Genomic DNA, 26,876 nt, shown 5'->3' on the forward strand with positions numbered 1-26,876 from the left:
GTTTCAATGATCTAAATAGCAGACTGTTAATGGTTATTTTTTTTAGCTTCTAAACTTCTAAGTTTTGAATTTTTCTCTGACTGTGTATCAGTCAGTGTAAGGAAAAAAATTTTGTGTGTGTGTGTGTGTGTGTTGTATCTCATAAATCTGACTTTGTGTCCGAGAAACAACATGTTGAAGGACTGAGTTTTCATTTATGCAGGGCTGGGATGGAGTTCTGGGCTTCAAGCATGCTTACAAGCTTTGTACCATCGAGTTAGGCCCCAGCTCCAGCCAGAAGTTTTGTTACACAGGGCAGAGAGTGGAGTCCAGAGTCTTACACATGTTACATAGATCGTTCCTCCTACAAGCTTTCTATGACGTGTATCTTGAGTGATAGAATGGTGCTAATGTCTTATATTTACAACATATTATATAACGCGTGAGTAGAAGTTAAAAAATGTTCAAGAGTTATAAGCATAGCAAAAGAAAAGAAACACCTTAATATTTTCCCCAATATCCTAAAGAAAATATTATAAAGAGAAATGATTGTGAAGAAAATGAGAAGAAAATGAATGTTCGTGGCTCGACTGAAACACTCGAAGTCAGACACAGGCTCAGTGGTGGACAGCGTGCCCAGCATGCACAAGACCCTGAGTTCAATCCCAGCACTACAAAACGACAAGACAAAACAAAATAAAGAAGACCTCAGCCAGAGACGGACACTAGGACATGTACACACACCCTTTCCAAGCAAAGAAGGCCTTACCCTGTTAGTAAATGACAACAGCGAGGAATACAGGTGACTTTATTAATGCAGACAGCTGAGGACACATGAGGGACAATGTCAATGGTTTCTTCTTGTTACACAGCGGTCCTCCTGGCCTCTTATAATAGGCCAGCTCTGGCTAACAATTTTTACTTTTAAGCAAATCATCCGATTTCAAGTGGTTCTTCAAAATAGCAACAAAAGGCAGGGTCTACATTTATCTAAGGCTTACTTTTTGGGTTGAAATTGAGAAGGACAGTGTTCAACATTCTGAACCCGAAACAATGCAGAAAATGGTAGTTCACGCTCTAAGAGTAATATAAACTTGTCTTAGATTTTGCCTTCTTTTTATAATTCCATGGGTTTTAAATAAAAGGGGCATAGAACAACTGCAAAAGCACAATGTAAGGCAAGGGGGTATTTACATGTGAGTTGATGTATTGGGGGTCAGGAGTCATTCTGTGCGTGGGACACCACAGAGAACATGCCACCACAGTGGAGGCTTCCTACTGTAAACAATGCTGTCAGGCTCATAAGGAAACCATGACTTTCAGCTCACAGATTTTCTGGCATCAAAAGTAATATGGATGGGATCCACAGACTTAATATACAAGGCAAGGTTTTCCACACACACAACTTAGCAGAATTTTCTGTTTTTAAGCCTTAGGGTATTTTTTTTTAAATCCAAGTGCTTGATTTTTTTTTTTTTAATAGCAGCAACCTATTTTTTTTAAATGCAGCAGTGAGAAATAACCAGTCATTTTTAACCCCCCCAGAACGAACAGTGATAGCATACACTTGCACGTCACTACAGTTGTAAATTTGGACTCAGGTTTGTCAAAGGGAGTCATGGTCGTCAGTATGACTTGGTTGAGATCAAATGTGGTTGTTGGTTCTGGGGAGCATCAAGACAGGAAGAGACCAGAAGATGTGACCTAAAGCTTGCAACAATGTGACGGGGTCTCAATACATCTGACCTTATTCCCCATTCTGTTGTCTTTGTGGAGGGTTGATACGCTCAGAAAGGAACAAAAGACAACATCTAGAGTGTAGCTGTGCTACTTACAGCATGCAAGAGAGTCTGGGAAAGCATGCTTGGTAAGTGTTGGTCTAGAAGCTTCTTACGTCTGAGAAGAAGATACACGAAAACATTCAGACTTATTTCTGGCAACTGGAGTCACTGGCACAACATGAAATAATGGTACTAAGCTGTACCAACTCAATGGCAAAACAAGAATGTTCTAGAATCAAGTTTTTAAGGAATCCACATTAAACGATTAGGTTCCCACATCCCTTACATTCTCAGCTATCAAATTCCTACTTCAAAAATACCTTTATGCATCAGGATTTTTTTTTCTTTTCTTCATTAACATAACGAAATACTTCTCTTTCTGATTTTCAAATCTCACCCTGTTGTGTGTTGCCCAGCAATTCCAATTTCCATTTTTTTAAAAATTTTCTTTAACACACACATTTGGCTTTCTGGTAATCGGGAGCCGGAGATTGTCTTCTGCTTCTTTTCTTTGATTAAAATTCCTGAACCAGAGTGCCCTTTACCATCAGTGCACATTCTGGGCAGCAAGGCTCATGGCATCCTGCCCTCTACTAGTTGGCCCGGTGTGGGCTGGACGTGTGAGAGGCACTCTGGAACAAAGCTGAGTCACACACCTCCCTCACCACAACGAAACGGAAACACACACATTCAAATCTCAGTGCAATATCAGGTTTTCAGGGAGCAGAGCTTCTGTCAAGGATGATCAATCTGTTTTCTAGGAGCCCATGCTTCCTTACGGACGATGAAACCTGGAGGAAGAGATAGAAACCGTAAGTCTGCAGGACAGCAGCTCTGCGATTGATGAACAGAGGACCACGTGGTGATGTTTACACCATGTTTACACTAAAAAGTAGTTCTAGGCAGCCTCAACTGAATTACGCTAATATGTTTTGCAATAGAAGTACTATGTTGAAAGCAGATACAGTCCTCTCATAAAAGATGCTGGCAATGCTATTCAAGTCACGGAACCATCGAGACAAAATGTCACTGTCCTGGAAGGTCACATGCCAGTCAGCATCAAACGGAGCAGGCTCTGTGGTGAATGGGCTGGGATGTACCTTGTCTAGAGCTACAAATGAAAAACAACAAATCATCACCAGTTCAGTAGCTTAATGCTGGCCACCGGGCACATATGTTTATCCTAGCACACGGAGGCAAGGATCAGGAGTTCAAGGTCATCTTCAGCTCCACAGGGAGTTTGAGGCTAGTGTGGGTTACATGAGACACTGTCTGAAAGGAGAAAACACAAAACAAAACGACGCCACCACAGTCATTAGTTTTACCTCTCTGATGAAGCCCTGCTGGCGACTTCAAGCCAACTTTTTTTTTTTTACCTTAACATCTGAAAATTTGCTAAACATTTCCGCGAGGACTCTCCACTGGTCACATTCTAAGCATGTTTGCATCAGTATAACTTTTTGTTTTTCTGTCTTGGGCTTTAAAAGATTTTTTTTTTAGTTTTTTTTTTTTTTTAATTTTTGACAGGGAGACAGACATAAGAGGAAGGGAGGCACAGAAAATGGGTGTGCCAAGGTCTCTCAGCCGCTGTGAATGAACTCCAGGTGTGCATGGATCCCCTTGTGTGCATGTGCAACATTGCACGCTTGCATCACTGTGCATCTGGCTACATGGGACCTGGAGATTCGAACATGCATTCTTAGGCATCGCAGGCAAGTGCCTTGAGCCATCTCTCTAGCCCTTAAAAGATATTTTATTTATTTGCAAGCAGAGAGGGAGGGGGAAAGAGAGAGAGAGAGAGAGAGAGAGAGAGAGAGAGAGAGAGAGAGAAATGAATGAGAGAGAGGAATGGGCATGGCATGGCAGAGCCTCCTGCACTGGAAGTGAACTCCAGATGCATGTACCACTTTGGGTATCTGGCTTTACGTTGTAGGTACCAGGGAAGTGAACACAGTACCAGCACGCTTTGCAAGCAAGCATCTTTAACCACTGAAAAATCTTCCTGGCCCACTGTCTGTCTTGTTTAATGGGATACCTTTAGAAATATTTTTAGTCCGGAAACTCCAGGTTTGCAAGCGTTTCTGGGCATTGTGGCATCTTTGTAATCCATGCCTTTTTAAAAACAATTAGCTAGGTGTACCATATACATTTAACTGGTGTTATTACAGTAGTACGGGCAGCTGTACCAGTAAAGAAAAATGTCTCTCAGCAATGGATGTCAGTTATATATTCTCGAGAAGGGGAGAAGACTTGTGAGCCTCACCATCTCCCTAACCAAACATTCACGGGCCCAGTCTTGTTCAAGTCTGGGATTGGTAGTCACAGCTGCTGAGAGTTCAGGAAGACAATGGCCAGGCCATGCTCAGAGGACAGTGCTCCCCAACACCGTGTTTCCCCAGAGGTGAGAAAGGCCACCACCAGGAGAAAGCCACCACCGACTGGCTGGCCCAGGTAGCCAAGGGGACATGGATGAAAGCTACGGCACAGAAGTTAGTTACACTTCCTATGTTCCACATCTCAGCAGGACCTGCCAAGACTGGGCTGTGTTCAGAACTTAGCCACGCGGGACATCAGGCAGCCTGGAGGCTGCATGGAAGTCCCTGGACCCAGCATACTAGTGGCGTCTAGGAGGAAAGCTCTTGACTAGTTTGTCTTGATTCTTAGAACTCTCAAGGCTGGGTTAGGACTCTCAGGAGAGAGGCTGGGCTCCTGCTAGCCCGTACTCTGGACCATGCAGTCCTTAGTTACTGCAATTCCCATCTGTTTTCAGTGTCAAGATCAAGGCCAAAAGCCACTGTCTTTATGAAGCCTTACCTGCCTGTATGCAGCTCTACTTAGCAATGCCTTTTTTTAAATTTGGACACTCCCTTGTCTACTCAGCTAAGCCTGTCATCTATTGGTTTCCCTGTTCCAGGCTGTCCCCACCAAATACATGTTCCACACCCTCTCAAGCATTATCAGTACGAAATACCAATTACCAATCCAATAATGGAATTTCTTTTCTTTTCTTTTTTTTTTTTTTTTTTGAGGTAGGCTTTCACTGTGGCCCAGGCTGACCTGGCATTCACTGTGTAGTCTCAGGGTGGCCTTGAACTCATGGTGATCCTCCTACCTCCTATCTCTGCCTCGCGAGTGCTGGGATCTTTTCTTTTTTTCTTTCTTTCTTTCTTTCTTTCTTTCTTTCTTTCTTTCTTTTTTTTGAGATAGGATCTCGCTAGGTAACCAAGGTTGGCCTGGAACTTACTATGTAGCCCTGGTTGGACATGAACTCTCAATTATTCTGCTTCTGACTCTCAATTCTTTGCAATTACATTTTATTGTTAATATTTTAATTTATGAGAGAGAGAGAGAGAATGGATGCTCCAGGGTCACTGTCAACTCCAGATGCATGTGCCACTTTGCATATCTGGCTTTATGTGGCTACTAGGGAATCAAGCCTGTGTCTGTAGGCTTTGTAAGCAACCGTGCCTTTAACCACTGAGCCATCTCCTCAATCCAATGCCAGTTCTTTATTAAAAGAATTGCATTGTCTATAATTCTCTACAAAATAACATTTTAATTTCCCGGAGTGGTAACTGAAGCCTTTGAGAAGGCGGCCAAACCCATGTGACATCTCTATCACTACTCCTTGATCATTTGCACCCAAAAGTTTTGTGCTCCTGTTATTTTCTTCCACAGACATCTTTCTTCCCCTCTCCACTTTGCAGGATCATGTTCTCTGATATCCTGAAGGCTCTTTTATTTACTCTCACGGAAGCACTTGTCACTCTCTCTTCTGTGCTCCTGGAGTCTTTGTTTTTGCTAGTTATGCACCTGGCATGGCCTTTGCCCAGAGGCCTCTACGCTGGACCATGGGAAGCTGAGGAGAGCAGCATTCCTACCCACCGGCCTCCACTCACACTCATAATGCACTGGTTGGCACACGGGGTATCTTCATAAATGTGACTGTGCTGAATCAAAGCAATGAAAAATAAAAACAGGCCCTTTGGGAGCCCATTTTCTCTGTCACAAATAATTATCACACACACACACACACACACACACACACACACACACACACACACATTTTGATTTATTTTGAGGCAGGGTCTCAATCTAGCCTGGGCTGACCTGGAACTTGCTCTGTAACCCAAGGCTAGCTTCAAACTCCTGGCCATCCTCCGATTTCAGCTCCCTCCCCCCATGTGGGATTAAAGGGTGCACCACCAGTCTCAGCTTCATAACATATTTAAAAAAATAAAAATGAAAAATTAAAGATATAAGGAGGGTTGGAGATGTAACTCCTTGATACAGATTTTGCCTAGGATACACAAGGCCTTAGTAGGCCCCAGGACCTCAAAAAAGGAACAAATAGATCTAAGAGGAGATATAACAAGATTGGCGATAAGTTGATAACTAGAGAAGTTGCTAATGAATACATGGGGCTTTAAAAAATATATTTATTTAAGCTGGGTATGGTGGCACACACCTTTAATTACAGCACTTAGAAGGCAGAGGTAGGAGGATTGCCCTGAGTTCGAGGCCACCCTGAGATTACATAGTGAATTCCAGGTCAGACCCTACCTTGAAAAACCAAAATAAATAAATAAGATAAAATAAAATAAAAATTATTTACTTGAGAAAGAGAACAGGAATGAGCATTACTGGGCACACCAGGGCCTCTTCCTGCTGCAGTTGAACTCCAGATACATATGTCACTTTGTGCATCTGACTTCACATAGGTACCGGGGAATTGAATCCAAGCTATCAGGCTTTGAAAGCAGGCACCTTTAACCACTGAGCAATTTCACCAGCCTGATACACGAGACTTGTCATATTATGTTTGTGTGTCTGACTTTTCTAAAAATCAAGACGAAAATAAGATATACCAAGTTACCCTAACTAACGTGTGATGGATAAAGAAGAAATGACACGTGTGCGCTTGGAGTATAATTCCACTCAACTGTTACTCTGCGCAGCTATGCGACCCCGCATGGTGTACGTCTGAGAAAAAGCGAGCATGATAGGATCAGTCACCTGAGCCACCTTTGCCTGGCTCTTGTGCAGGTCCTTCCCTGCTCAGGCCTGCGCACTATGTTCCTGCACTTTCTTTGATGTCAGCTGACCTCTGCCTGGGTGGAGTCTTTTTCTCTTCTCCCACAGTGGGTTCAGAACTCCCTCTTGTCACCTGAATCACAGAACAAGTTTCATTTCCTTGAGAGTCCTTTCCTGGCTGTCCAATTTATCTGTTTCCTTGTCCCTGTCACAGTATCCTGTTACATTATTCTTTCAGAGTACTTGAGATGATGTCCTAGTCCATTACTTGCTAATTATTTGTCCCTTTCACTAAAACATAACCATCTGAGGTCTGGGGCCTTATCAGCTAGGCTCTGAGGCCCCAGGACCCAGAACAGCCAGGCTCAATGCACACTGGCTGGAAGCATAAATGTCTGAACACACGTCACAGGAGCATTTAGGAGGTGACTTGACAACTATTTCTATAAATTTGTTTATGTAAGTGAGCAGTCCAATCATAACACCTCAAACTTAATTACAAGAAAATGCACCAATATATGGTAATGAAGTTGACAGGACATTCAAAAATGCTATCTAGGAAGGGCTATCATAACTGAAAAAATATGGAAAATTTATCAAAGTATTTTGAAAGAGCAACTGGGATTATCTCAAAACATTTTGTTAATAGAAAATGAGAGGAGGAGATATGATGGAGAATGGAATTTCAAAGGGGAAAGTGGGGGGGGGAGGGTATTACCATGGGATATTTTTTATAATCATGGAAAATGTTAATAAAAATTGAGAAACAGCCAGGCGTGGTGGTGCACGCCTTTAATCCCAGCACTCGGGAAGCAGAGGTAGGAGGATTGCTGTGAGTTCGAGGCCACCCTGAGACTCCATAGTGAATTCCAGGACAGTCTGGGCCAGAGTGAGACCCTACCTCGAAAAACCAAAAAAAAAAAAACAAAAAAAAAATTGAGAAACAAAAAGAAAATGAGGATAGGCATATAGTAACAAGGAACATTTACTACAGTTTACTATATGCTAGGCACAAGTCCAAATGCTATGCACGAAATTGCCTCGTTTGATCCTCAACACACTCGTGAGATAAGGGCTCCTATGTCCCCTTTGTGCAGGTGTGGAATCCGAGGCGCCGAGCTGGCAAGCAAAGTGGTCAGGGGAAGTGCTGGGCTTTCAGGCTCTGTAGTTTCACTTTGTTTCTTTTCTTTTCTTTTTTTTTTAAAGTTTGCCCAATTTCATATTTTTATTTTTTTTAAATATGTATTTTATTTATTTATTTCACAGAGAAAAAGAGAGAGAGAGAATGGGTGCGCCAGGGTCTCCAGCTGCTGCAAACGAACTACAGACGCATGTGCCCCCTTGTGTATCTGGCTAACGTGCGTCCTGGGGAATGGAACCTGGGTCCTTTGGCTTTGTAGGCAAATGCCTTAACTGCTAAGCTATCCCTCCAGCTCCAATTTCATTTTTTTTTTTGAAGTTAACTTTGTTTTCTTAATTGATTACCTCTGTATATATGTAACATACCATGACCATAATCCCCTCCCACCACCTTCCCTTCCCTCCTCCTGAACCCCCTCCACTGAGTCCCTTCTTCTTTCCAAGTAGTCTCTCTTCTGTTTTGATATCAGCATTTTAAGACTCTGTATTTTTAACCTACATTAGAGTTTAGATCAGAACAAGCGTTCATCTGCATGTCTGTTCAAAGGAGGGCTCTGGTGCCCTCTTCAAGGCATCCTGACAGGAGACAAATGATTTTAAAATAGAGACAGTTGTGCCACCAAACTTTTGAAATGATGAATCACAAGTAATTAAAATTTCCCTAGGAATCTCACACTAGGGGAAGGAAAAGGCTAAAACTTGGTCCCAAAGGAAGAATTTCTTGCCTGGAAGAGATTCCACTCCACACCATTCGGCTAACTTCTCAGAGCATCTTTCAGGAGACAGAAGACAAACTGCGTCCTTTAAGCCTAAACCTCGCGAGAGGGTCCCAAAGATGGACATGAGGGTCGCTGGACCATTTACCCTTCGTCTACTTGGCACTATTATTTGCCACTTTAACTGGTGCCTTGTGGTTGAATGGTGAAGCCTATCTTTCTGGGGCTGCCAGGGCCCAGGCTTTTACACTAAAAGTGGCTTTTACACTAAATTCTATTGTAACATCCTGGGTAGAATGGAATTGAAAGGCGATTAGTTGGGTTTCTCTACCAGCCACTTTTAATCAATTTTGACCAGAGTAAAATCCTATTTGCCCTCTCCAGGCTCCATTTTGATTGCTACAATTATGTCAAATGCATCTGCCTTTTGCCACAAAGAACAGATGTAAATGACCCCTCCCAAGCTTCTTACAATGGCTAGAGTAGCAAATCCAGCAACCTCCGTTCCCTCCGAGCTGCACACACAGAAAGTAGGCTAGGAGTGGAGCCCCAAGATTGCTGAAAGCATTGGCAAAGTACATTGTACCTTCAAGGTCCTCACACCGGGAGCTAGCTGTCTCTCTTAGGTGCAGCTGCTCTGGGAATTGAATTGAAACTCACTGTTAGCAACTGTTTAACCCTTCCCAGTTTGGCTAGAGTTCTGCCCCCACAAACATCCCGCCATTTCCTTATCTTCTACAGATGTTCTGCCTTTGTAGATTCCAAGAACCTATGGAAAACACTACCATGACACACAAGCTTAATCTTCCCATTGGTGATGCGTGTGGGATTAAGATGGCACAGGAAAAACTGGATTAGTGGACAAAGCAAGTTATGTATGGATGCACAGGCAGAAATAAAAGCTAGTCTTCAGGGCTGGGGAGATGGCTCAGTGGTTAAAGATGCTTGCTGGCAATATCTGGTGGCCTGGGTTTGATTCCCCAGTGCCCACATAAAGTCATATGCTTTACATGGAGTTGTCTGGAGTTCATTTGTAGCAACAAGAGTACTGGCATTCATGTCCCCCCTTCCAAATAAATAAATATTGAAAAACAAACCTCTCTCTATCTGCCACTTTCTAGTGTCTCTTTCAAATAAATAAATACAAAAAAAAAAAATTTAAAGGGCTGGAGAGATAGCTTTGCAGTTAAGGACTTGCCTGCAAAGTCAAAGGACCCAGGTTCGATTCTCCAGGATCCATGTAAGCCAGAGCATAAGGTGGTGCACGCATCTGGAGTTTGTTTGCAGTGGCTGAGGCCCTGGTACACCCATTCTTCACTCCTTTCATCTCTCTCTATCTCTCTCTGTCTCTCCCAAATAAATAACTAAAAATAAAAATAAATAAATAAAGCCAGACTTCAGAGGCCCCACATTTCCTGGAACGAACACTGTTTCTTGTTAGCCCTCCTCCCCCACTAGAGAGATCATTCCAAAATGTTCTTTCCCCCTGTACACAGCATTAGCCCTGGGATCTGGGTAGAATGAGCTCTACTGGGTTACAATGGACGATGACACCAGCTCCATGGACTGGCTCAGAGAACAAGGGGACCAGCCAGCAACCAGTCATGTGCTGACAAAGCCCGGGTCAGAACTGCAGTCTTCTTTTAGAGAGACTGCCCAGATCTGATGAAACAAATGCACAACCTCCCAATTCTTCTCTTCTGTCCAATCAGACAAAAGATATCCACATGCTGTCCAATGGACAGGGTATATGCAAATTTGGCTGTAAAATGTTATGGCTGGAGGTTCTGAAAAGGCAAATCATTCTCAAGCTTGTCCCTACTCAGGGGTTCGCATTCATTTAAAAAGGTACACGCAGCTTTACCTCCTAGAACGTTCACATGTGTGACAGGATGACAGTTTGACTTTAGGCTTCAAGTTTGTGCAGCAATAAACAGATTTACTCTGCTCTAAGGAAACTGAAGCTTTTCATCCACCATCTTTCTAGGGCTTTCCTGAGACTCAAATTTGAAACTGTATTTTCTTCTTGAAAAAAAAAAAGTCTTGGGCTGGAGAGATGGCTTAGCGGTTAAGCGCTTGCCTGTGAAGCCTAAGGACCCTGGTTCAAAGCTCGGTTCCCCAGGTCCCACATTAGCCAGATGCACAAGGGGGCGCACGCGTCTGGAGTTCATTTGCAGAGGCTGGAAGCCCTGGCGCACCCATTCTCTCTCTCCCCCTCTATCTGTCTTTCTCTCTCTGTCTGTCACTCTCAAATAAATAAATAAATAATTTCAAAAAAAAAAAGAAAAAAAAAGTCTTAATACAACTCTTTTTTTAAAACTCTTAACTCTTTCCTACTATTGTGGGGGGGGTGGGGGAGGTTTCCTATGATTGTGGGGGAGGTTGGCTATTTTTTTTAAGTCATAGAATGCAAAGAACGATCACCACTTCCCAAAGAGTTCTTCTACAACTGAACTCTTAAAGTTTCATACATCTTCCTATAAAGTCATCACAGTATAAAAATAAAAGTTCTCAGAAATGAAAACTATTACTTCTCTTTACTTCAATATTTGATATATACTGAGGTCTTGGATAATTTGTTCCCTCTTATTTTATTTACTTATGCTTTTGGTGTGCTAGGGATTAAGTCCAGGGTTATGTGCATGAGACGTAACCACACTGCCACCAAACTACACCCAGGTCTCACTCCTTCCTTCTTTTCTCTCTCATTCTTTCCTTCCTTCCCTCTTTCTTTCTTTTTTCTCTCTCCCTTTCTCTCTTTTCTTCCTTCCTTCCCCCTCCTTCCTTTCTCCTTCCTTCTTTCTGCCTTACTGTTGTGTTATACAGATTTACACTGAACAAATGAAGACAGGAGAGAGTCAGAACCCTTGCTGTCTGGGCTCTTGTTAGTCCCAACATTTTATTTATATGTATTTGCATGTGTGTGTGTGTGTGTGTGTGTGTGTGTGTGTGCGCGCGCGCGCGCATGCGCACACATGGGTACACAAACATACACATGTGCACCAGGGCTTCCTGCGACTGTGAACGAACACCAGCTGCTTGTACCATTTATCCGGCTTAGGACTTGAACTCTGTTCTGCAGGCTTTGTAAGCAAGAACCTTTGACCACTGAGCAATCTTTCCAGCCTTCCTTACAACTCTTAAAGTTTCTGTCCAGTTTTTTTTTTTTTTAAAGGATTATCCAGGAGAAATAGCACCTAACCAAAACAACCTCCTTTGTCTGTGGAAGATCCCTGCATGCATTTGAATGACAGCACCATGTGCAGTCCCTGCATTCCCGTTTTGGTAAACCATGTCACTCTAGCAGCTTAAAGCATAGTTTACTTTATCTGTAAATCAATACCTCAAGAGGACATAGAATGAAACCACTATTTGAAAATCACACACACACACACACACACACACACACTACATTAAAAGTATTCCAAAAGTATACCAGGTGTGGTGGTGCATGTCTTTAATCCCAGCACTTGGGAGGCAGATGTAGGAGGATCACTATGAGTTCAAGGCCACCCTGAGACTACATAGTGAATTCCAAGTCAGTCTGAGCTGCAAGTGAAACCCTACCTTGAAAAAAAAAAACCAAAAAAAAAAAAAAAAAGTATTTCAATAATAGAGAAAAAAATACTCCATAACTCTATAAAAAATTGATAATTTCAATGTTATTTCATAATCTTTTTTCTATGCACCTGCATTTATTTCCTAATTTTTTAATGCATATGAATTTTAAATATTTATTTATGAAAGAGAGAATGAAAATAGGCTAACCAGGACTTCTTGCCACTGCAATGAACTCCAGATACATGGGTCACATCATGCTTCTGGCTTTATGTGGGTAGTGGGGAATTGAACCTGGGTCGGCAGACTTTGCAAGCAAGTGCCTTTATCCACTGAACCTTCTTCCCTGCACCACATCTGAATTTCAAATATATCATTGTGCCATATATATTTGGATGATACAATATCTAGATTTTCTGGTTGCAGTGATGTGTATAGTCTCCTGAGAACCATTGTAATGCTGAAACCTTCAATTCAATGATCTTATGAGTGTGATAACCTCCCTTAACTTAATAAGCAATAATTTATAAGCTAATAACAGTTTATACATATGAAAGTACTTTGCACACTCTAAGATGTTATTATGTGCAAAATTAAGTTCATTTTTAAAAAGCGATATTCTCTCTTGATTATCAATCTGCCATGTTGGCACAATAAAAACTGGAAAACAAAGACTGTTCAGAAGATTAAAATTATTCACAATCTTACCACTTAGCTATAATCATTTAAAAATTAATTTTTAAGAGTTTTAATATTTTCCTGCCATCATTTCTTAGCATATAAGTATCAAATTAGAATATCTTTGGATTTCATTGTGGTTGATTTTATTATTTTAAATTTTTATTCATTTGCAAATACAGAGAGGGAGAGAAGGAGGGGAGAAGGGAAGGAGAAAGAAGATGAATGTAAATACTGGGGCCTCTTGCCACTGCAGACAACCTCCAGATGTATGCGTCACCCTGTGCATCTGGCTTTATGTGGGCTCTAGAGAATTGAACCTGGGCCAATAGGCTTTGCAAGCAAGTGCCTTCAACTGCTGGGCCACTTCCCCAGCCCTAAAACATATTTTTATAGTAAATTTTGACCTTTTGGGTAACTGGTCATCATAATTAAAGAATTATTTTATAGTACAGAAATTCCATTTACTTCCGAAAGGGAAGTCGATTTTGCTTGCCATCATGGTCACTTCTGAGAACATAGCGATGCCACTGTTCAAGTGGACTTTTGGATTTTAAGCAGTGAGCTGAGCGGGTACCCAGGGGCAGAAAGGTATCACACACTGCAAGGAATGAAAGTGACAGCTTGGTACCTGTCAGGCCACAGGATAACTCTTATGGGACACATTTGTCCCTACCCTTGTTGCAAAGTCTTAGCATGCATTCTTATGCTGTGGAAAATACAAGGAGAAACCAGGGGAATTTCATGAGTGCTTCAGCATAATTCGTCAAGACAAATCAGACCTCCACAGAACATAGTCTGTGACGGAGGTGAGGGAGGTGTGCCGAGTGTTTATAATGCCAAGGGCAGTGCCTTCTCTGAAGCCAGACCACGGTGATGGAAGCCTCACTACAGAAACAAAGACCTAGTGGGCAGGTCCTTTAGTACTTCTTTCAAATATGCGAAGAAACACTCAATTTTCTCTATGTGTAGAAAAATAATGTTAGAAGGAAAAATCCTGAAAAATCAGCCACCCTTGTATATTGCTTATATTTTTCATAAGAAAAAAAAATAACACAAGAAACTTTATGTTTCTGTTAATGTTGAGCACGTGGATTATAGTTTTATTATTCTTTTTACTGTGGAAATAAATCCATACAGTCATTTGCTTATAAAATATTTGGTTTTTACAAATACTTATTGATTGATTGATTTGAGAGATGAGAGAGAGAGAGAGAAGCGGGAGAGAATGAGCATACTAGGACTTCTAGCCACTGCAAACAAACTCCAGATGCATGTGCCACCTTGTGCACTTAGCTTATGTGGTTACTGGGGAATCAGACCTGGGTCATTAGGCTTCCCAGGCAAGTGACTTAACGGCTGAGCCATCTCTCCAGCCCAAATATTCGTTTTAGATTCATTAAAACACTCTTTAGTTTCAAAAATTTGAGGTTCTAAAGGAGGAGTAATGACAATCCTCTCTCCTGACCCAGCCACCAGCTCCCCTCCCAGGGACAACCAATGTTATTAGATTTTGGGTTGTTTTTGCAAGGACAAGAAAACACAGGAAGCTGTCTATATATGGGCATAGTCCTCCCAGTGTTCCCTCATGGGTCACTGTATGGGTTGTCTGTGGGTTAACAGGTGCCAAGGATGCAGAGCTATCTCTGACCCATGTATTTCCTACCTCCAATCCACAGGGGCCTCAAGATTTAGGATCTGAAGGAAAGGCTTCCTTGATAGAGGAGATAAAGTCTGGCACTAATTAGAAGAAAGGATTGCTGCTATATATCTAGGTGGCATTTAAAAGACTAGGCAATAATTCAGTGTATTTATGCCCCAAAGGGTGGCTGGTGCTAAAAGTGCCACTGCCTTTTACATGAGCAATTTTCTAAGTATAAAACGCCACCATATTTTTGTATTATTATGATTGGAAGCAGTAGTGTTTACCAAAACTTTTCCTCTTAAGAGAAATACTGACAACTTGAAAATCACAGTGTGATTTTTATATCTCCAAAGCCAAAAATACTTCCCTGTTGGAATGCAACTCTGATGATGTCATATAAATTAATGGAAAAATAGCAGCAAGTTGACATTTGTTTTACTGCCAAGTTTTGAAGACTACTTAAGCAAGGCATGTTTATTTTGGTGATATGAATATTTAATTTTTCCTTATCAGGAAAGACAGTTTAAAGAGCATTAATCAATATACATATATAAATTTAAATTGGTTCGTTTATCTTTGATATCATCTGTTATCCTTCCAATGCTATCTACTTGCATCTATTGACATCTACTTAAACAGTAAAAATGTTAACAAACTATTTTATAAAACACAACAGGTAGAGTCAACTTTCTCTAGATTTCTCTAGTTTCTATAGAGTCAACAGAGAGAAATAGCCAATAGAACTTTGAAGGTTAACCTTATCAAATATAAGAACATACTCTAACTAAACCACGTGACACCAGCATAGCTTGTCTAAACTCATTAGAACATCATTAAAAATCCAGAAATTGATCCATATATATATATGTATGTATATATAAGATATTAAAAATGAATTTCGATCTAGAGGGAAATAAATGACATCAAAACAATCAACTATTGATTCAGAAAGAAATAGAATCTGTACTCTCTTGAATCACACACAAATAAAGTCTTTTTTTTCTTCCTGTTTTTATTCGCGATAGGGTCTCACTCTAGCTCAGGCTGACCTGGAATTCACCATTTAGTGCCAGGGTGGCCTCGAGCTCTTGGTGATCCTCCTACTCTGCCTCCCGAGTGCTAGGATTAAAGGTGTGTGCCACCATGTCTGGTTCAAATGAATTCTTACTTGATAAAAGTTTTAAGTGTTCAGGAAGAAGATATGAAAGTTGAAAAGAACAGTTTTCTAACTTTGACCATCTTCCATAAGACAGAGACTAATAACAACACAGATTTGAATATGCATATATTTAAGCAAAAGATCACTTAAAAGTTAAGACTAACAATTGACTGGAGAAAAATAGTGTGGACTAAGATCTACAGAGATCTCCCTAATTCATACAAGGAAGACAATGAATCCCCCAAAATTGGTTAAAGGGTTTAAATAGGTGAATCAAGCAAAAACAAAACAAAACAAAACAAACAAACAAAAAACCCAAACAAATGGGTCAATAAAGGTAAGATGTCCAACCTCACAGAAACATGGTATTGCTACTTATTCCTTAGAATATAAATATCTCAGCCAGTCTTTCACCCCCCTAGCTGCTGAGGAAGGTGAGTGGGGAAACAACATCTCATAAACTGTGTGTCAGTAAGCTAAGTGCCCTTTTTGAAAGATAACAGAATAATAATATCACTTAGAAATGCAAAACACATAAATCCAGAGACCTGGGAAATCTGCTTAATGGGACTACCACAGAAATACTGGCATATGTACACACAGATGGAGGCATAAAGCCAAGGTTGTGGTGTTTTGACAGTGAAAAAATACAACCCTCATAAACATTCATCAATTACTGCATTTGTTCAATAATTTATACTATGTGATGGATGAGGTACTAGAATCATTGAAATGAATGAGATACACAGTAATATGGAAGGATTTTCTAGATGCTGTGTTTGTGTGTGAGTGAGAAAGTGTGCACATTCATAATATATATTTATATATTTATTTATAAATGCATAGAAAAATGTTCAGCAGAATCTACCTCAAACTTTAAAAAAATATTTTATTTTTACTTATTTGAGACACAGAGAAATAGAGAGGAGACATTATTAATATAATGATACATATAATAAATATATTTATGTATTAAATAAAATATAATTTTGTACAAAAATACATGCATAAAAAAGAAATGACTGCTTTCTATCTATAGCCTAATTTGATGTACAAAGTAAAAGAGAGCACAAAAAAGCCTGGTTTGTTATAAGTATTTAATTTTCATAAAATGAGAACTTATATAAGTGTATTGTTTTAAAATATCTTATTTGTTTACTTGAGAGAGTAAGAGGTAGATAGAGAAAGAGAGAGAGAAAGAGAGATAGAATGAAAGAATGGGCATGCTAGACCCCCAGACACTGCAAATGAACTCCACATGCATGCACCCCTTGTGCATCTGGCTTACATGGATACTGCGGAATCAAACCTGAGTCCTTGGGCTTCACAGGCAAGCACGTTAACCATTAAGCCATCTCACCAGCCCAGCGTATTATTTTTTATTTGATTATTCCCTGCTGTAATTTATTCTCACCTCATGCTGTTGCAAGAAGATAAAGTTATGAAACAGAACAATTCCTGGGAAAGCTGTGCAGAAGTAAAAGCACCCTGAATGATGGCGTGGGCTGACTCGGGCCCCACAGCTCAGGGGTCAAGACTCAGCCATTTTCCCAATTGCCTGGAGGCCCCAACTAGTTCAATGTCACCATAAATATCTGGCTTCCTTTTAATGGTCAATTTTACTGGAGAAGCACAAGTTCAGGTGTCACATGTTAGCATGAACTTTTACTGACTCCAGTAGTGCCAGTGAGAATATTAGTCCAGCTTGATAAGCAAGGTTATAGGTCCACGAGTAGATTTTGCTGTGAGTAGATTGCAAAGAGAGAAGAACTGTACAGGCTGGTGGAGAGCCTTATTTGGGAATCCATGGTGTAAATGAAGAAAGAACATTGTAAGGGAAAGGAGAGTTTCTTCTCTGTATCAGACTTTGGTATATAAGGAACAGCTATGGAACAAATCAGTTAACAGACTCTCCATGCGCTTGACAGGAGGCGTTTACTATTAGTGATGTTAGGCCTCTGCTTCCTTTACCTATGCTAGATTTTCTACCCCCACCCCCACGCAGAGCAGCATCATCATCACCAGTCACCTCTGCAGGGCCAGGAGAGCCAGAATATCCACTACTGTTTCTAGATGAGGGGACTGCATCAATAGCTGTTTGCTGGACAGATAGACCCTGGCTTTCTTCTTCCTGCAGTCATTTGTCCTAGAAATTTTTATCAAGTCAATTTTATTTATTTATTGGTTTTTCAAGGTAGGGTCCCACTCTAGCCCAGGATGACCTGAAATTCGCTATGTAATTACTCAGGGTGGCCTCAAACTCTCAGCAATCCTCCTACCTCTGCCTTCTGAGTGCTGGGATTAAAGGCATGCGCCACCACGCCCAGCCTCAAGTCAATTTTTAAAGATTTCATTTCTGTGCAGTTTTCTTTTAGGAACACATCTGTTACATAGAGCACATAGTCACCAGATGGAAATAAATAGAACAACTGTCACATGTGGGAATCTGACAACACGGTCACTCCCGTCCCTTCAGGTTTTCACAGTTACTGGAACCACATGGTAATGAGATTGTAGCTGTAGTTTGGAGTAGTTTATGTGGCCATGCCCCTAAGTCTTAGTTCTTAGCTTGGCCTATTGGGAAATGGTAGAAGCATTAAGGTGGAGCCTAGTGGGAGATCTTCAAGTCATTCATTGTAGAAATGCCTGGGAAGGGACCGTGGGGCCCGGGTCACTTTCTCTTTTTCATTCTCTGGCCACTTTCTTTTTCTAGGTTTGTTATCTCAGCATTTGTTACAGTCACATGAAGCCTGACTAACACAATGTCTTAATTCTCATTCTCAATTGTACCTCATGAAAATTCAGCTTCTCTCTCATAGCTCCTGTGAGCCCAGAGGGACACGTATGTACCCACACTGACGGTCAACCACATCTATTTTGGGCCACAGAGCTTTGAGAGCCTGCTGAAGAGCAGGAAAATGGTGCTGATACTTGCTTTCTGGCCCAGAAAATGAGACTGAAAAGAACCACAACACAGCCCTTTCAAATGATTCAGACTTCCTTGGAAAGAAAAAATAAACAAAAATAAAAGATCTAATTTTAGAAAGTTTTATTCAGCATGATTAATCTTAGTGTTCATAAAAGAAATAGCTGAGCTTACTATGAAATCCTAGGAATTTATAATCTTATCTAGTCTTATCTTGAAACTGCCACATTAACTGTTAGGTTAGCAGAAACATTCCTTAGATTTTTTTTTTTCCTGCTTAAATATGTTTAAAATAATTAAACTGTGACAAAATAGACATAATATAAATTTTCCATCTTAAGCATTCTCAATATGCAAAACTGGATTTTGTCTACCTACCTTGTAAACTGTCGACTCTCTTCATGAACTTCCATTTCTGTGCTTTTAAATTCATTTAATTCTTTCCTTATTGCTGCCTAAATAGGAAAAAAAAGTAAAGTAGAATTATTATTTAAGTCATTTTTCTCCCCAGCTTCAATGGAGCAGATAGTCTTTTAAGAAATGTTTTGGGTAGAGAAAAGGATTAATTTCTCCTAGATAAAAGTACCCTAAATATGAAAATATTAAATTAGATGTACTCCAAAATCTATAACATTTTGAAAGAAAACATGAGACCACAGCAGAAAGTGCCATCCTTGATGTCATGTGACTGTTGCAAAATGTAGGGACAGAACAAAAACGTATAAGATAACTTCCAGGCTATGTGGGTGAGGTTCATATGAGACATAAATGGATTCTTTCCATTCATTGCTGGCGATTGAACCCAGGGTGTCCCACATGCTACACAATGGTTCTACCTCCACATGAGATGTTCAGCACCATAAATGGCTTTTGTGGGGAAACATGGTCTTCATCCCTAAGACATGCAATCTGAATAAAACCACCCAAACCAGAAACACTTTAGGTGACAAACATTTCAGAGGAGGGATATCCGGGGTGAAGGCCCAGTAGAAAGTAGGATAGTCTTCCTGCAGGCGTCCTGAGCAGAAGCGCACCAGAGCTTTGGCGAGACTCATCCATCCCTGGGCCTGGTCTGCGCATCACGTATAGTGTGTCCCACCTTAGGGGTGGAGGGCGGCGAGGCGTGAGCTCTCTGCAGAATCAGTATGCTCCCGTGAGAGTGCTGCAACGTGGCTTTGCTGAGGATCAGAACTCCCTTGAGAAGGCTAGGTGGGCTTTCACGTTGAAAATTTAAGCAAACAGGCCTGACAATTTCAGCCCAGCACTTAAAGCTCCTGAGAGAAACATCCAGCACAATGCCTGTGTACAGAACGTGGGCTCCTGGCCATGTACACAGAGATGCTTATGTTGGCCTGGCTGAAAAGCTGAGCCACTCCTGCTGATGTTCGTCTTGGTTGCCTGTTAACCATCAGTGCAGGAGCATGCATGGTTTGGGTTTCAATATTTGGCTTGTTTATTTCCTATTTTTTCTCCTGAAAATACATGAAAAGAAATCTACCAATGCAACGCTTTTATAATTTCTCTGTGAAATGAATTCTTTGTCCAAAATACAGAATAACAGTATATAAAAATTATTTATGCAAAGAATATCACATTCATAAAACGAAAGGGACTCATAAAATACCCTGATGCCCTCTATGCAAAATGGACTCATCAGCCAAAACACAAATGACAACATGAACGGTAGGCAGTGACTTCCCAGAGAGATAGGAAATTTTACTTTGTGATTGGAAACAAATGAAGTTTAGACAAGGGAAAAGAAAACGCCCTGAGGTCTCTCTGAGGCTCTCTCCATCGTTAACCATCACTTGGCAATGCACAGGCTTTCCTTCCCAGCGCCTTTCAGGGTGACATTTAAATCCGGCTGTCACAGGTGGTCTCTTCTTCCCAGATATACTCCTTGGCCCCTGGAGTTTCCACGGGAAACCTGGAACCGTGAATTATGCTCATAATTCTTACCGCTGACTTTTTGGAAGAGTTGAAGCAGGCAGAGACATGCCTGTGCACCCGGCCCCCTGTAACACAGCTGCGCAGCCCATCTTCCACCGAGACCAACAGCGGGACCACCTTGTTTTGCTTGCTATAGAAAACTGACACCTAGTCTGCTCAGGTGAAGGCTGTCCTGACCTGATCTTCGAGAGTCCAAGCAACACAGCTAATCAGGTCTAATGGTGTACTGAACTGCTGTGGAAGGAGTGTGGTGTCTGTTCAGGTGAAGGGACCCCTGACCTGTCCTTAGAGTCAAAGCAACACAGCAAAGCCTCACCCAACAGCCCCATCTCATTTCATGGACCTTGCAGACCTGTGATCAGAATTCCTTTAAGGCACTGGATATGTTGTAGATGAAGTAGTTTATCCCGCTAGCTGCTATCAACCTCTGATGGGTTTTTGGAGTGATTATTTAAGAAGGCAGGGCAAAAAAATGTAGCACTTCTGCCCTTAGTAATTACAGTTGAACTCTCCAGTAGTATTTAGTCCTTAAAAGAGACTTTAAAAAAGTTCCCGGGCTTACTGGTAAGTTTCTTTCTGCCTGATGAATGGTCTGGCAATTTCCTACTTGTATCTTTGTTTGCTAGAAATCCTCCAGAGTGACTCACGACCATGAGAGGCAGAGCGTGGGGTTCATTACAATCCCTTTTCTGACTGTGGTTCAGGTGCTTGCTACTGGCAGGAATGAAGTAGATGGTGAGTGATGCTCCCAGTATGGGTGTTGGGAGCCATCTCCCACAGTCCAAAAGAGCGTGTCAGTGCAGGAAACAGGCTGCCAGGGGGCCACAGTGTCTCCTGACAGGACCTCAAGGCCCCTCTGAGCCACAATGGCATTATGTGAGCTGACCAAGGCAAGCGTGAATGGTCAGAAACAAGAGAGTGTTGGTTAGTCTTGGAACCAAAAAACTTTAATAAGTCATCAGACCTTAAGCCACACACTTCTCTTAAAAAGTATGAGTGTCCCCCTCCCAAACTTTGGGGTTGTTACTAGGAAGGGAACTGAGACAAATGTGAAGAGATTTGTTTAATGGTGTGCTGTACTGGAAATCTGAAGGTTTGCAGCAGATTTAAGTCCCAACTCATTATAATTTTGATTATAATTGTGAAATTGTCAAAATGCACATGAATCAAGTTTTAATATACTTTATGATGGGTGGATGAGGCCGTCCATTGTACCATTTCTTTGGATTCTCAGGCATAGTTTGGTAGTGTAAGAACTCTGTATCATTAACAAGTTCAAAAAAAAGTAAATATATGGAAAAAAAAAACCTGACACCTAAAGCTGGGTGTGGTAGTGCATGCATTTAATTCCAGAAGTTGGGAGGCTGAGGCAGGAGGATCGCTGTGAGTTGGAGGCCTGACCAAGACTATCTAGTGAATCCCAGGTCAGTCTGGGCTACAAAGAGACCCTTCCTTGAAAAACAAAACAAAACAAAAATTAAATCTGACACGTAGAGCCACAAGGTGGAAAAGTGAGGACTGTATCCTACCATTTACCAATTAACATCGATCAAACATTCTTCCTGGAAAGGAAGCGTTTTCATTTGAATAATGGCAGAGTCTCTGTTCACCTGAACTTGCTTCTCTCAATGTGAGGCTTAACGCACCACACCTGGACTTGGAAGATGGAGTCTGTCTTGGCTACGTCCTCAAGAGCAATAGTATGACTCACAGTGAGTCATTTTGCTCCCAAGCTTTAGTTTTCCCTTTGCTATGGTTTGGCCTAGTGTTAACTCAAAGGTCTCTGTGTTGAAAGGTTTTTCTCCAGGGTGGGTGGTATCATGAAAGTTGAACCTGCAAGACATGGAACCTTATGGGGAAGCTCTCATGTCATTGGAGGCCTGTATTCTCTGCTTTTCTGAAACATGCTGTAAGTGGCTTGTTCCACCAGGCGATACCCACCAGAGCCACTTGGCATCCTCAATCAGAACTCCATAGTCCTGGACAACTTGGCCTTAGACTCAAGTATACAAATCTGTGAATCAAAACACACTTTATTTATAAGCTAATTGCTTCAGCTGTTTTGTTTCAGTGGCAGAAAGCTGACTAATACACCCTTCCTAGAAAACAGGGATGAAAACTGCCAACAATTTATGAGTATTGGCTGGAGAGATGTCTTAGTGGTGAAGGCATTATTAGTCCATGAAGCCAAAGGACCTTGGTTCAATTCCCCAGGACCCACGTAAGCCAGATGCACAAGGGGCACATGTGTCTGGAGTTTGTTTGTAGTATGTAGAGGCTGTGGCATGCCCATTCTCTCTGTCTGTCTGTCTCTCTTCTCTCTCTATTTGCAAATAAATAAATAAAATTTATAAAAAATATTATGAGTATTAACCAAAAGTATATTTGAAAGTGCCTATACTATAAAGTTACTGATAAAATGTCATATCTACCTCCTTCATTCTCTGTCAAATAAATAAAATATTAAAATTTTTTTAACTATGACTAACAATTATTTCATTTATTATTATTATTTTTTATTTTATTTTATTTTATTGGGTTTTTGAGGTAGGGTCTCACTCTAGCCCAGGCTGACCTGGAATTCACTATGTAGTCTCAGGGTGGCCTCGAACTCACAGAGATCCTCCTACCTCTGCCTCCTGAGTGCTGGAATTAAAGGCGTGCGCCACCATACCTGGCACATTTTGTTTTATTTTTGAAGGGTCTACTGGAAAATAAGAAAACTTTGCTGAAATAGACTCAGCCACAAATAAGATGAATTACTTATTGGTGATAGTAGGTTGGCTACAGGTCTAGGAGTCTGGCAAAAACCAAATGATGTGTCTGAGAGAATTGATTGTGGTGTGGAATTTACAAAATCAGTATAACTGTAAGCTGTGTCTAACACAAGCTTTATATTAACAAAATTTACAATTTTCTAGCCTACATACATATGCAAAAACTTAAATTATTTCCCAGAGAGCCAGTTACACGTGGGTGGGTATATTCTAGGCTCTCATTCCAATGTGGCCTTGCCATTGCTTTCATTAGAGGTGAAGTCTGCCCCTCCTCACTGCTGACCCTAGGTGAATCCTGTCACTGTTCTGGACAACAAAACATTGTACAGGTGTCACCAAGCCAGTCCGCAGTGACGCCCATCCCTGGTGTGGCACAATTTACTTCCTGGGACTTGTTGTATAAAACACATGTGACTGCTATAGGGAGCCACACTGAGGAGGCCCGGATTGCAAGGGAAGACCTCAAAGGATGAGATGCCAGGTGGCTAGAGACTAAGGAGCAGGAAGGCAAAGACATCTCCATGAAATTACCTTGGAAATGGGTTCTCTCGTTCCAGCAACTCACCTGGTGTCACTTACATCAGAAACAAACCCGTGGGCTGGCGTGTTCACAACCTCCTACTTCACAAACTTGTCAGTGAAATGAATAGATGATTTTTTTTTTTTGAGGCAAGCCCAACAGACTGGCATTTTTCTTTATGAGAGAGAGTGAGTGAGAGAGGGAGGGAGGATTGGCACACCAGGGCCTCCAGGCACTGTAATCAAACTCCAGATGCATGCACCACCTTGTGCACATGAGTCACCTGTGTGTCTGACTTATGTGGGATCTGGGGAGTTGGACATGGCAAGTGCCTTAACTGCTAAGCCATCTCTCCAGCTCCATGAATAGGTGATTTGAGCCAGTAGGTTTGGGGTGCTTGCTGAGAAGCAGTTGATGATCTAAACACTGTTCAACACTTTATCCAAGACATGACAAGAAGACGTACAGAGGTTATGTGGCCTGCTAGATAGATAATGGGTACTAAGTGGCAAAGATGGGACCACAGGTAAGCCTTCAAACTCTATCTTCCCAACAAAGTGAGCCTCAGGGCCTAAATCATCCTGATAATTACCTCAGAACTCCATGGCAGGTGAGTAGGTTTGTAACTGGAAGTTAAATGAGTTGGCTATAGAAATGATGTGGCAGTGAATATAAAGTCATGGGCACTATTTGTTTGAAAAACGAAGATGTGAATAGAGACAATTAGGAAAACACAGCTATTTCTTTTCAAAATTTACTGAACAATGAGCCTCGTTTGATTACAAGAGTTACTGTTTCTAGGAATAAAGGGAAAGAGTTCTTAGAGGGTATAAAGGAAAGCAAAGTAATCAAGACCTTTTATATTAAGGAAATAGCAATCATTTATTTGTTTTGTTAAAGGGACCTTCCACATAAGTGTAATTGGGGCCAGTTTTGTTGAAAGATAGAGGATCAAAAAGATGGGCTGGGGTAATGGGAGTGGAACCCAACAGTGCTGGGTTGGACCACCTCTCCAAACCACTGGGATGAAACGAGGTATTTCTAAGAACATAGAAACAAGCATAGTCCCAAAGCCACCAAGGACAGCACTAAGAACAAATATGCAGTTAGTCTTTGGTATTGGGGGAAGTAAATTAAAATTGGATGCTGGTGAGCAGCAACACGGGCGTTGTGTCATGAGGCCCAGCCTGCTGTCCTGGCCAGAAGCAACAGGTAAATTGTTGCAGATATGAACCTTGTGGCCTTCTCAAGTAGAATGAGTTGTGAGGGCAGAATAAACTAGAATGTCTATTTTGATGTCCTTTATTTCTGGGCTAAAATGCTGATATAAAATACAGAACAGATGTCTTGGCTACTCATTAAACTCAATGCCATTGGGAGTAAAGTGTATGATACACAAAGTAGCCAAAGATCACCTCGTAGGGAATTAAAATTTTAGTCTTCCCTAGGACCTGGCTAGACAGCACATTCCTCACAAGAGTGTTTTACACATCTGTCTAGTCCCTGTATCTAGGACAATACTTAATATCATAATCATTTTAATAAATTATGAGTGAGTCTGCTAGGAAAATCCATGTTATCAGTGGAAAAAGTATGTCGTATTCTGTTTTTCAGAAAATTTTAGACTAGACTATAGGTTGAGGTTATAATAAATTAAGGAAAATGTCACCAAGAGGACACAAAGCATGGGTTCCCAGGCTTGGCCATGCATGTAATATTGGGGAGAGGCACCACTAATTGGTGATATTCTAATTCTCAGTACAGACGTACAGTGGTGTGGTGGTTTGATTCAAGTTTGTCTGCCATAAACTTATGTGTTCTGAATGCTAGGTCCCCAGCTGGTGGCAATTTGGGAATTGGAGCCTTCAGGAGGTGATGTATTCTTGGAGGCGGGCTTATGGGTATTAGAGCCAGCTTCCCCTTGCCAGTGTTTGGCACGCTCTCCTGTTGCTATTGTTCACCTTATGTTGGCCAGGAAGTGATGTCCACCCTCTGCTCATGCCATCATTTCCCCTGCCATCATGGAGCTTCCCCTTGAGTCTGTAAGTCAAAATGAACTGTTTCCTCCCATAAGCTGCTCTTGGTGGGGCGTTTGTGTTGCAACTGGAAACTAACGGCAGCAGTTGGATATCCATAGGATAAATGGCTGGAGGGGGCATCACTGGGGATGGATCCTGGGGTTGAGTCCAAACACATGCTTGGGGGCAGATCTGAATTCCAGCCCAAAGGTATGCAGAGTGGTCTGAGCTCTGGAGGTTCTGCTTGCTATAGGTTTGTGCTCACTGCTTTTTGGTGCTTTTGGCTGCTGGTGGCTTCTTTCTCTGACTTATGAATGGGAGCCAGCTTCTTGTGCCATTGATAGAATTTTCCCTGGATCTATAAACTTGAAATAAATCCCTTTCTCCCATAAAACTGTCCCGGCACTGTTGAAGCTATCTACTACACCCTCACAATAATACTTTAATTTGATTTTTTTGTTGTTCTTTTAGAGGTAGAGTTTCACTCTAGTCCAAGCTGACCTGGAATTCACTATGTAGTCTCAAGAGTGGTCTTGAACTCACTGTGATCCTCCTACCTCTGTCTCCCAAGTGCTGGGATTAAAGGCGTGCACCACTATGCCTGGCTAATTTGATTTTTTAATTTGTTTTAATTTCAAAGAACACAAGCTTTCAATAATTTTCAGATGAGAAGTTAAAAAATACACTACTTTAATATAATAGGTGAATTACACATTTTGTGCTAATTAACTTGAGGAATGTTATTTAGATATGACCAATATATATTATAAAGTGTTTTACTTTAAGATTAAAAATAATAATGCAGATTTTTTTGCTATAATGACAATTAGTATGTTGTTTTTAATTCTAAAATAAGACAAACATTAATTCTAATGGTTTAAGTAAGTGGGCTACATTTCTTTATACATATCCTTTAACAGGTATTGGATTTAACATTTTTTCTCACTGTAATGTACAAATCAATACTTTTAGAGATTCTAAAACATATAATTCAT

The 26,876-nt window shown here is 41.1% G+C and overlaps 1 protein-coding gene across 6 annotated transcripts in view; it reads right to left on the reverse strand.

Annotated features, from left to right (window-relative positions):
- Window positions 1–771: 771 nt before the first annotated feature.
- Window positions 772–26,876, reverse strand: part of Phactr2 (phosphatase and actin regulator 2) — a 303,106-nt gene continuing 277,001 nt past the window's right edge. For all 6 annotated transcript variants that reach the window (XM_045159875.1, XM_045159874.1, XM_045159872.1 and 3 more), the window contains 2 exons: window positions 18,995–19,071; window positions 772–2,551 (listed from right to left, as the gene is read on the reverse strand). In XM_045159875.1, coding sequence (XP_045015810.1) covers window positions 2,536–2,551; window positions 18,995–19,071 — 93 coding nt within the window. In that variant the 3' untranslated portion in view covers window positions 772–2,535. The remainder of the gene's footprint in view (window positions 2,552–18,994; window positions 19,072–26,876) is intronic.

The sequence above is a fragment of the Jaculus jaculus genome, chromosome 9 (genome assembly GCF_020740685.1).
Source record: "Jaculus jaculus isolate mJacJac1 chromosome 9, mJacJac1.mat.Y.cur, whole genome shotgun sequence".
In the NCBI taxonomy this organism is placed as follows: Eukaryota; Metazoa; Chordata; class Mammalia; order Rodentia; family Dipodidae; genus Jaculus; species Jaculus jaculus.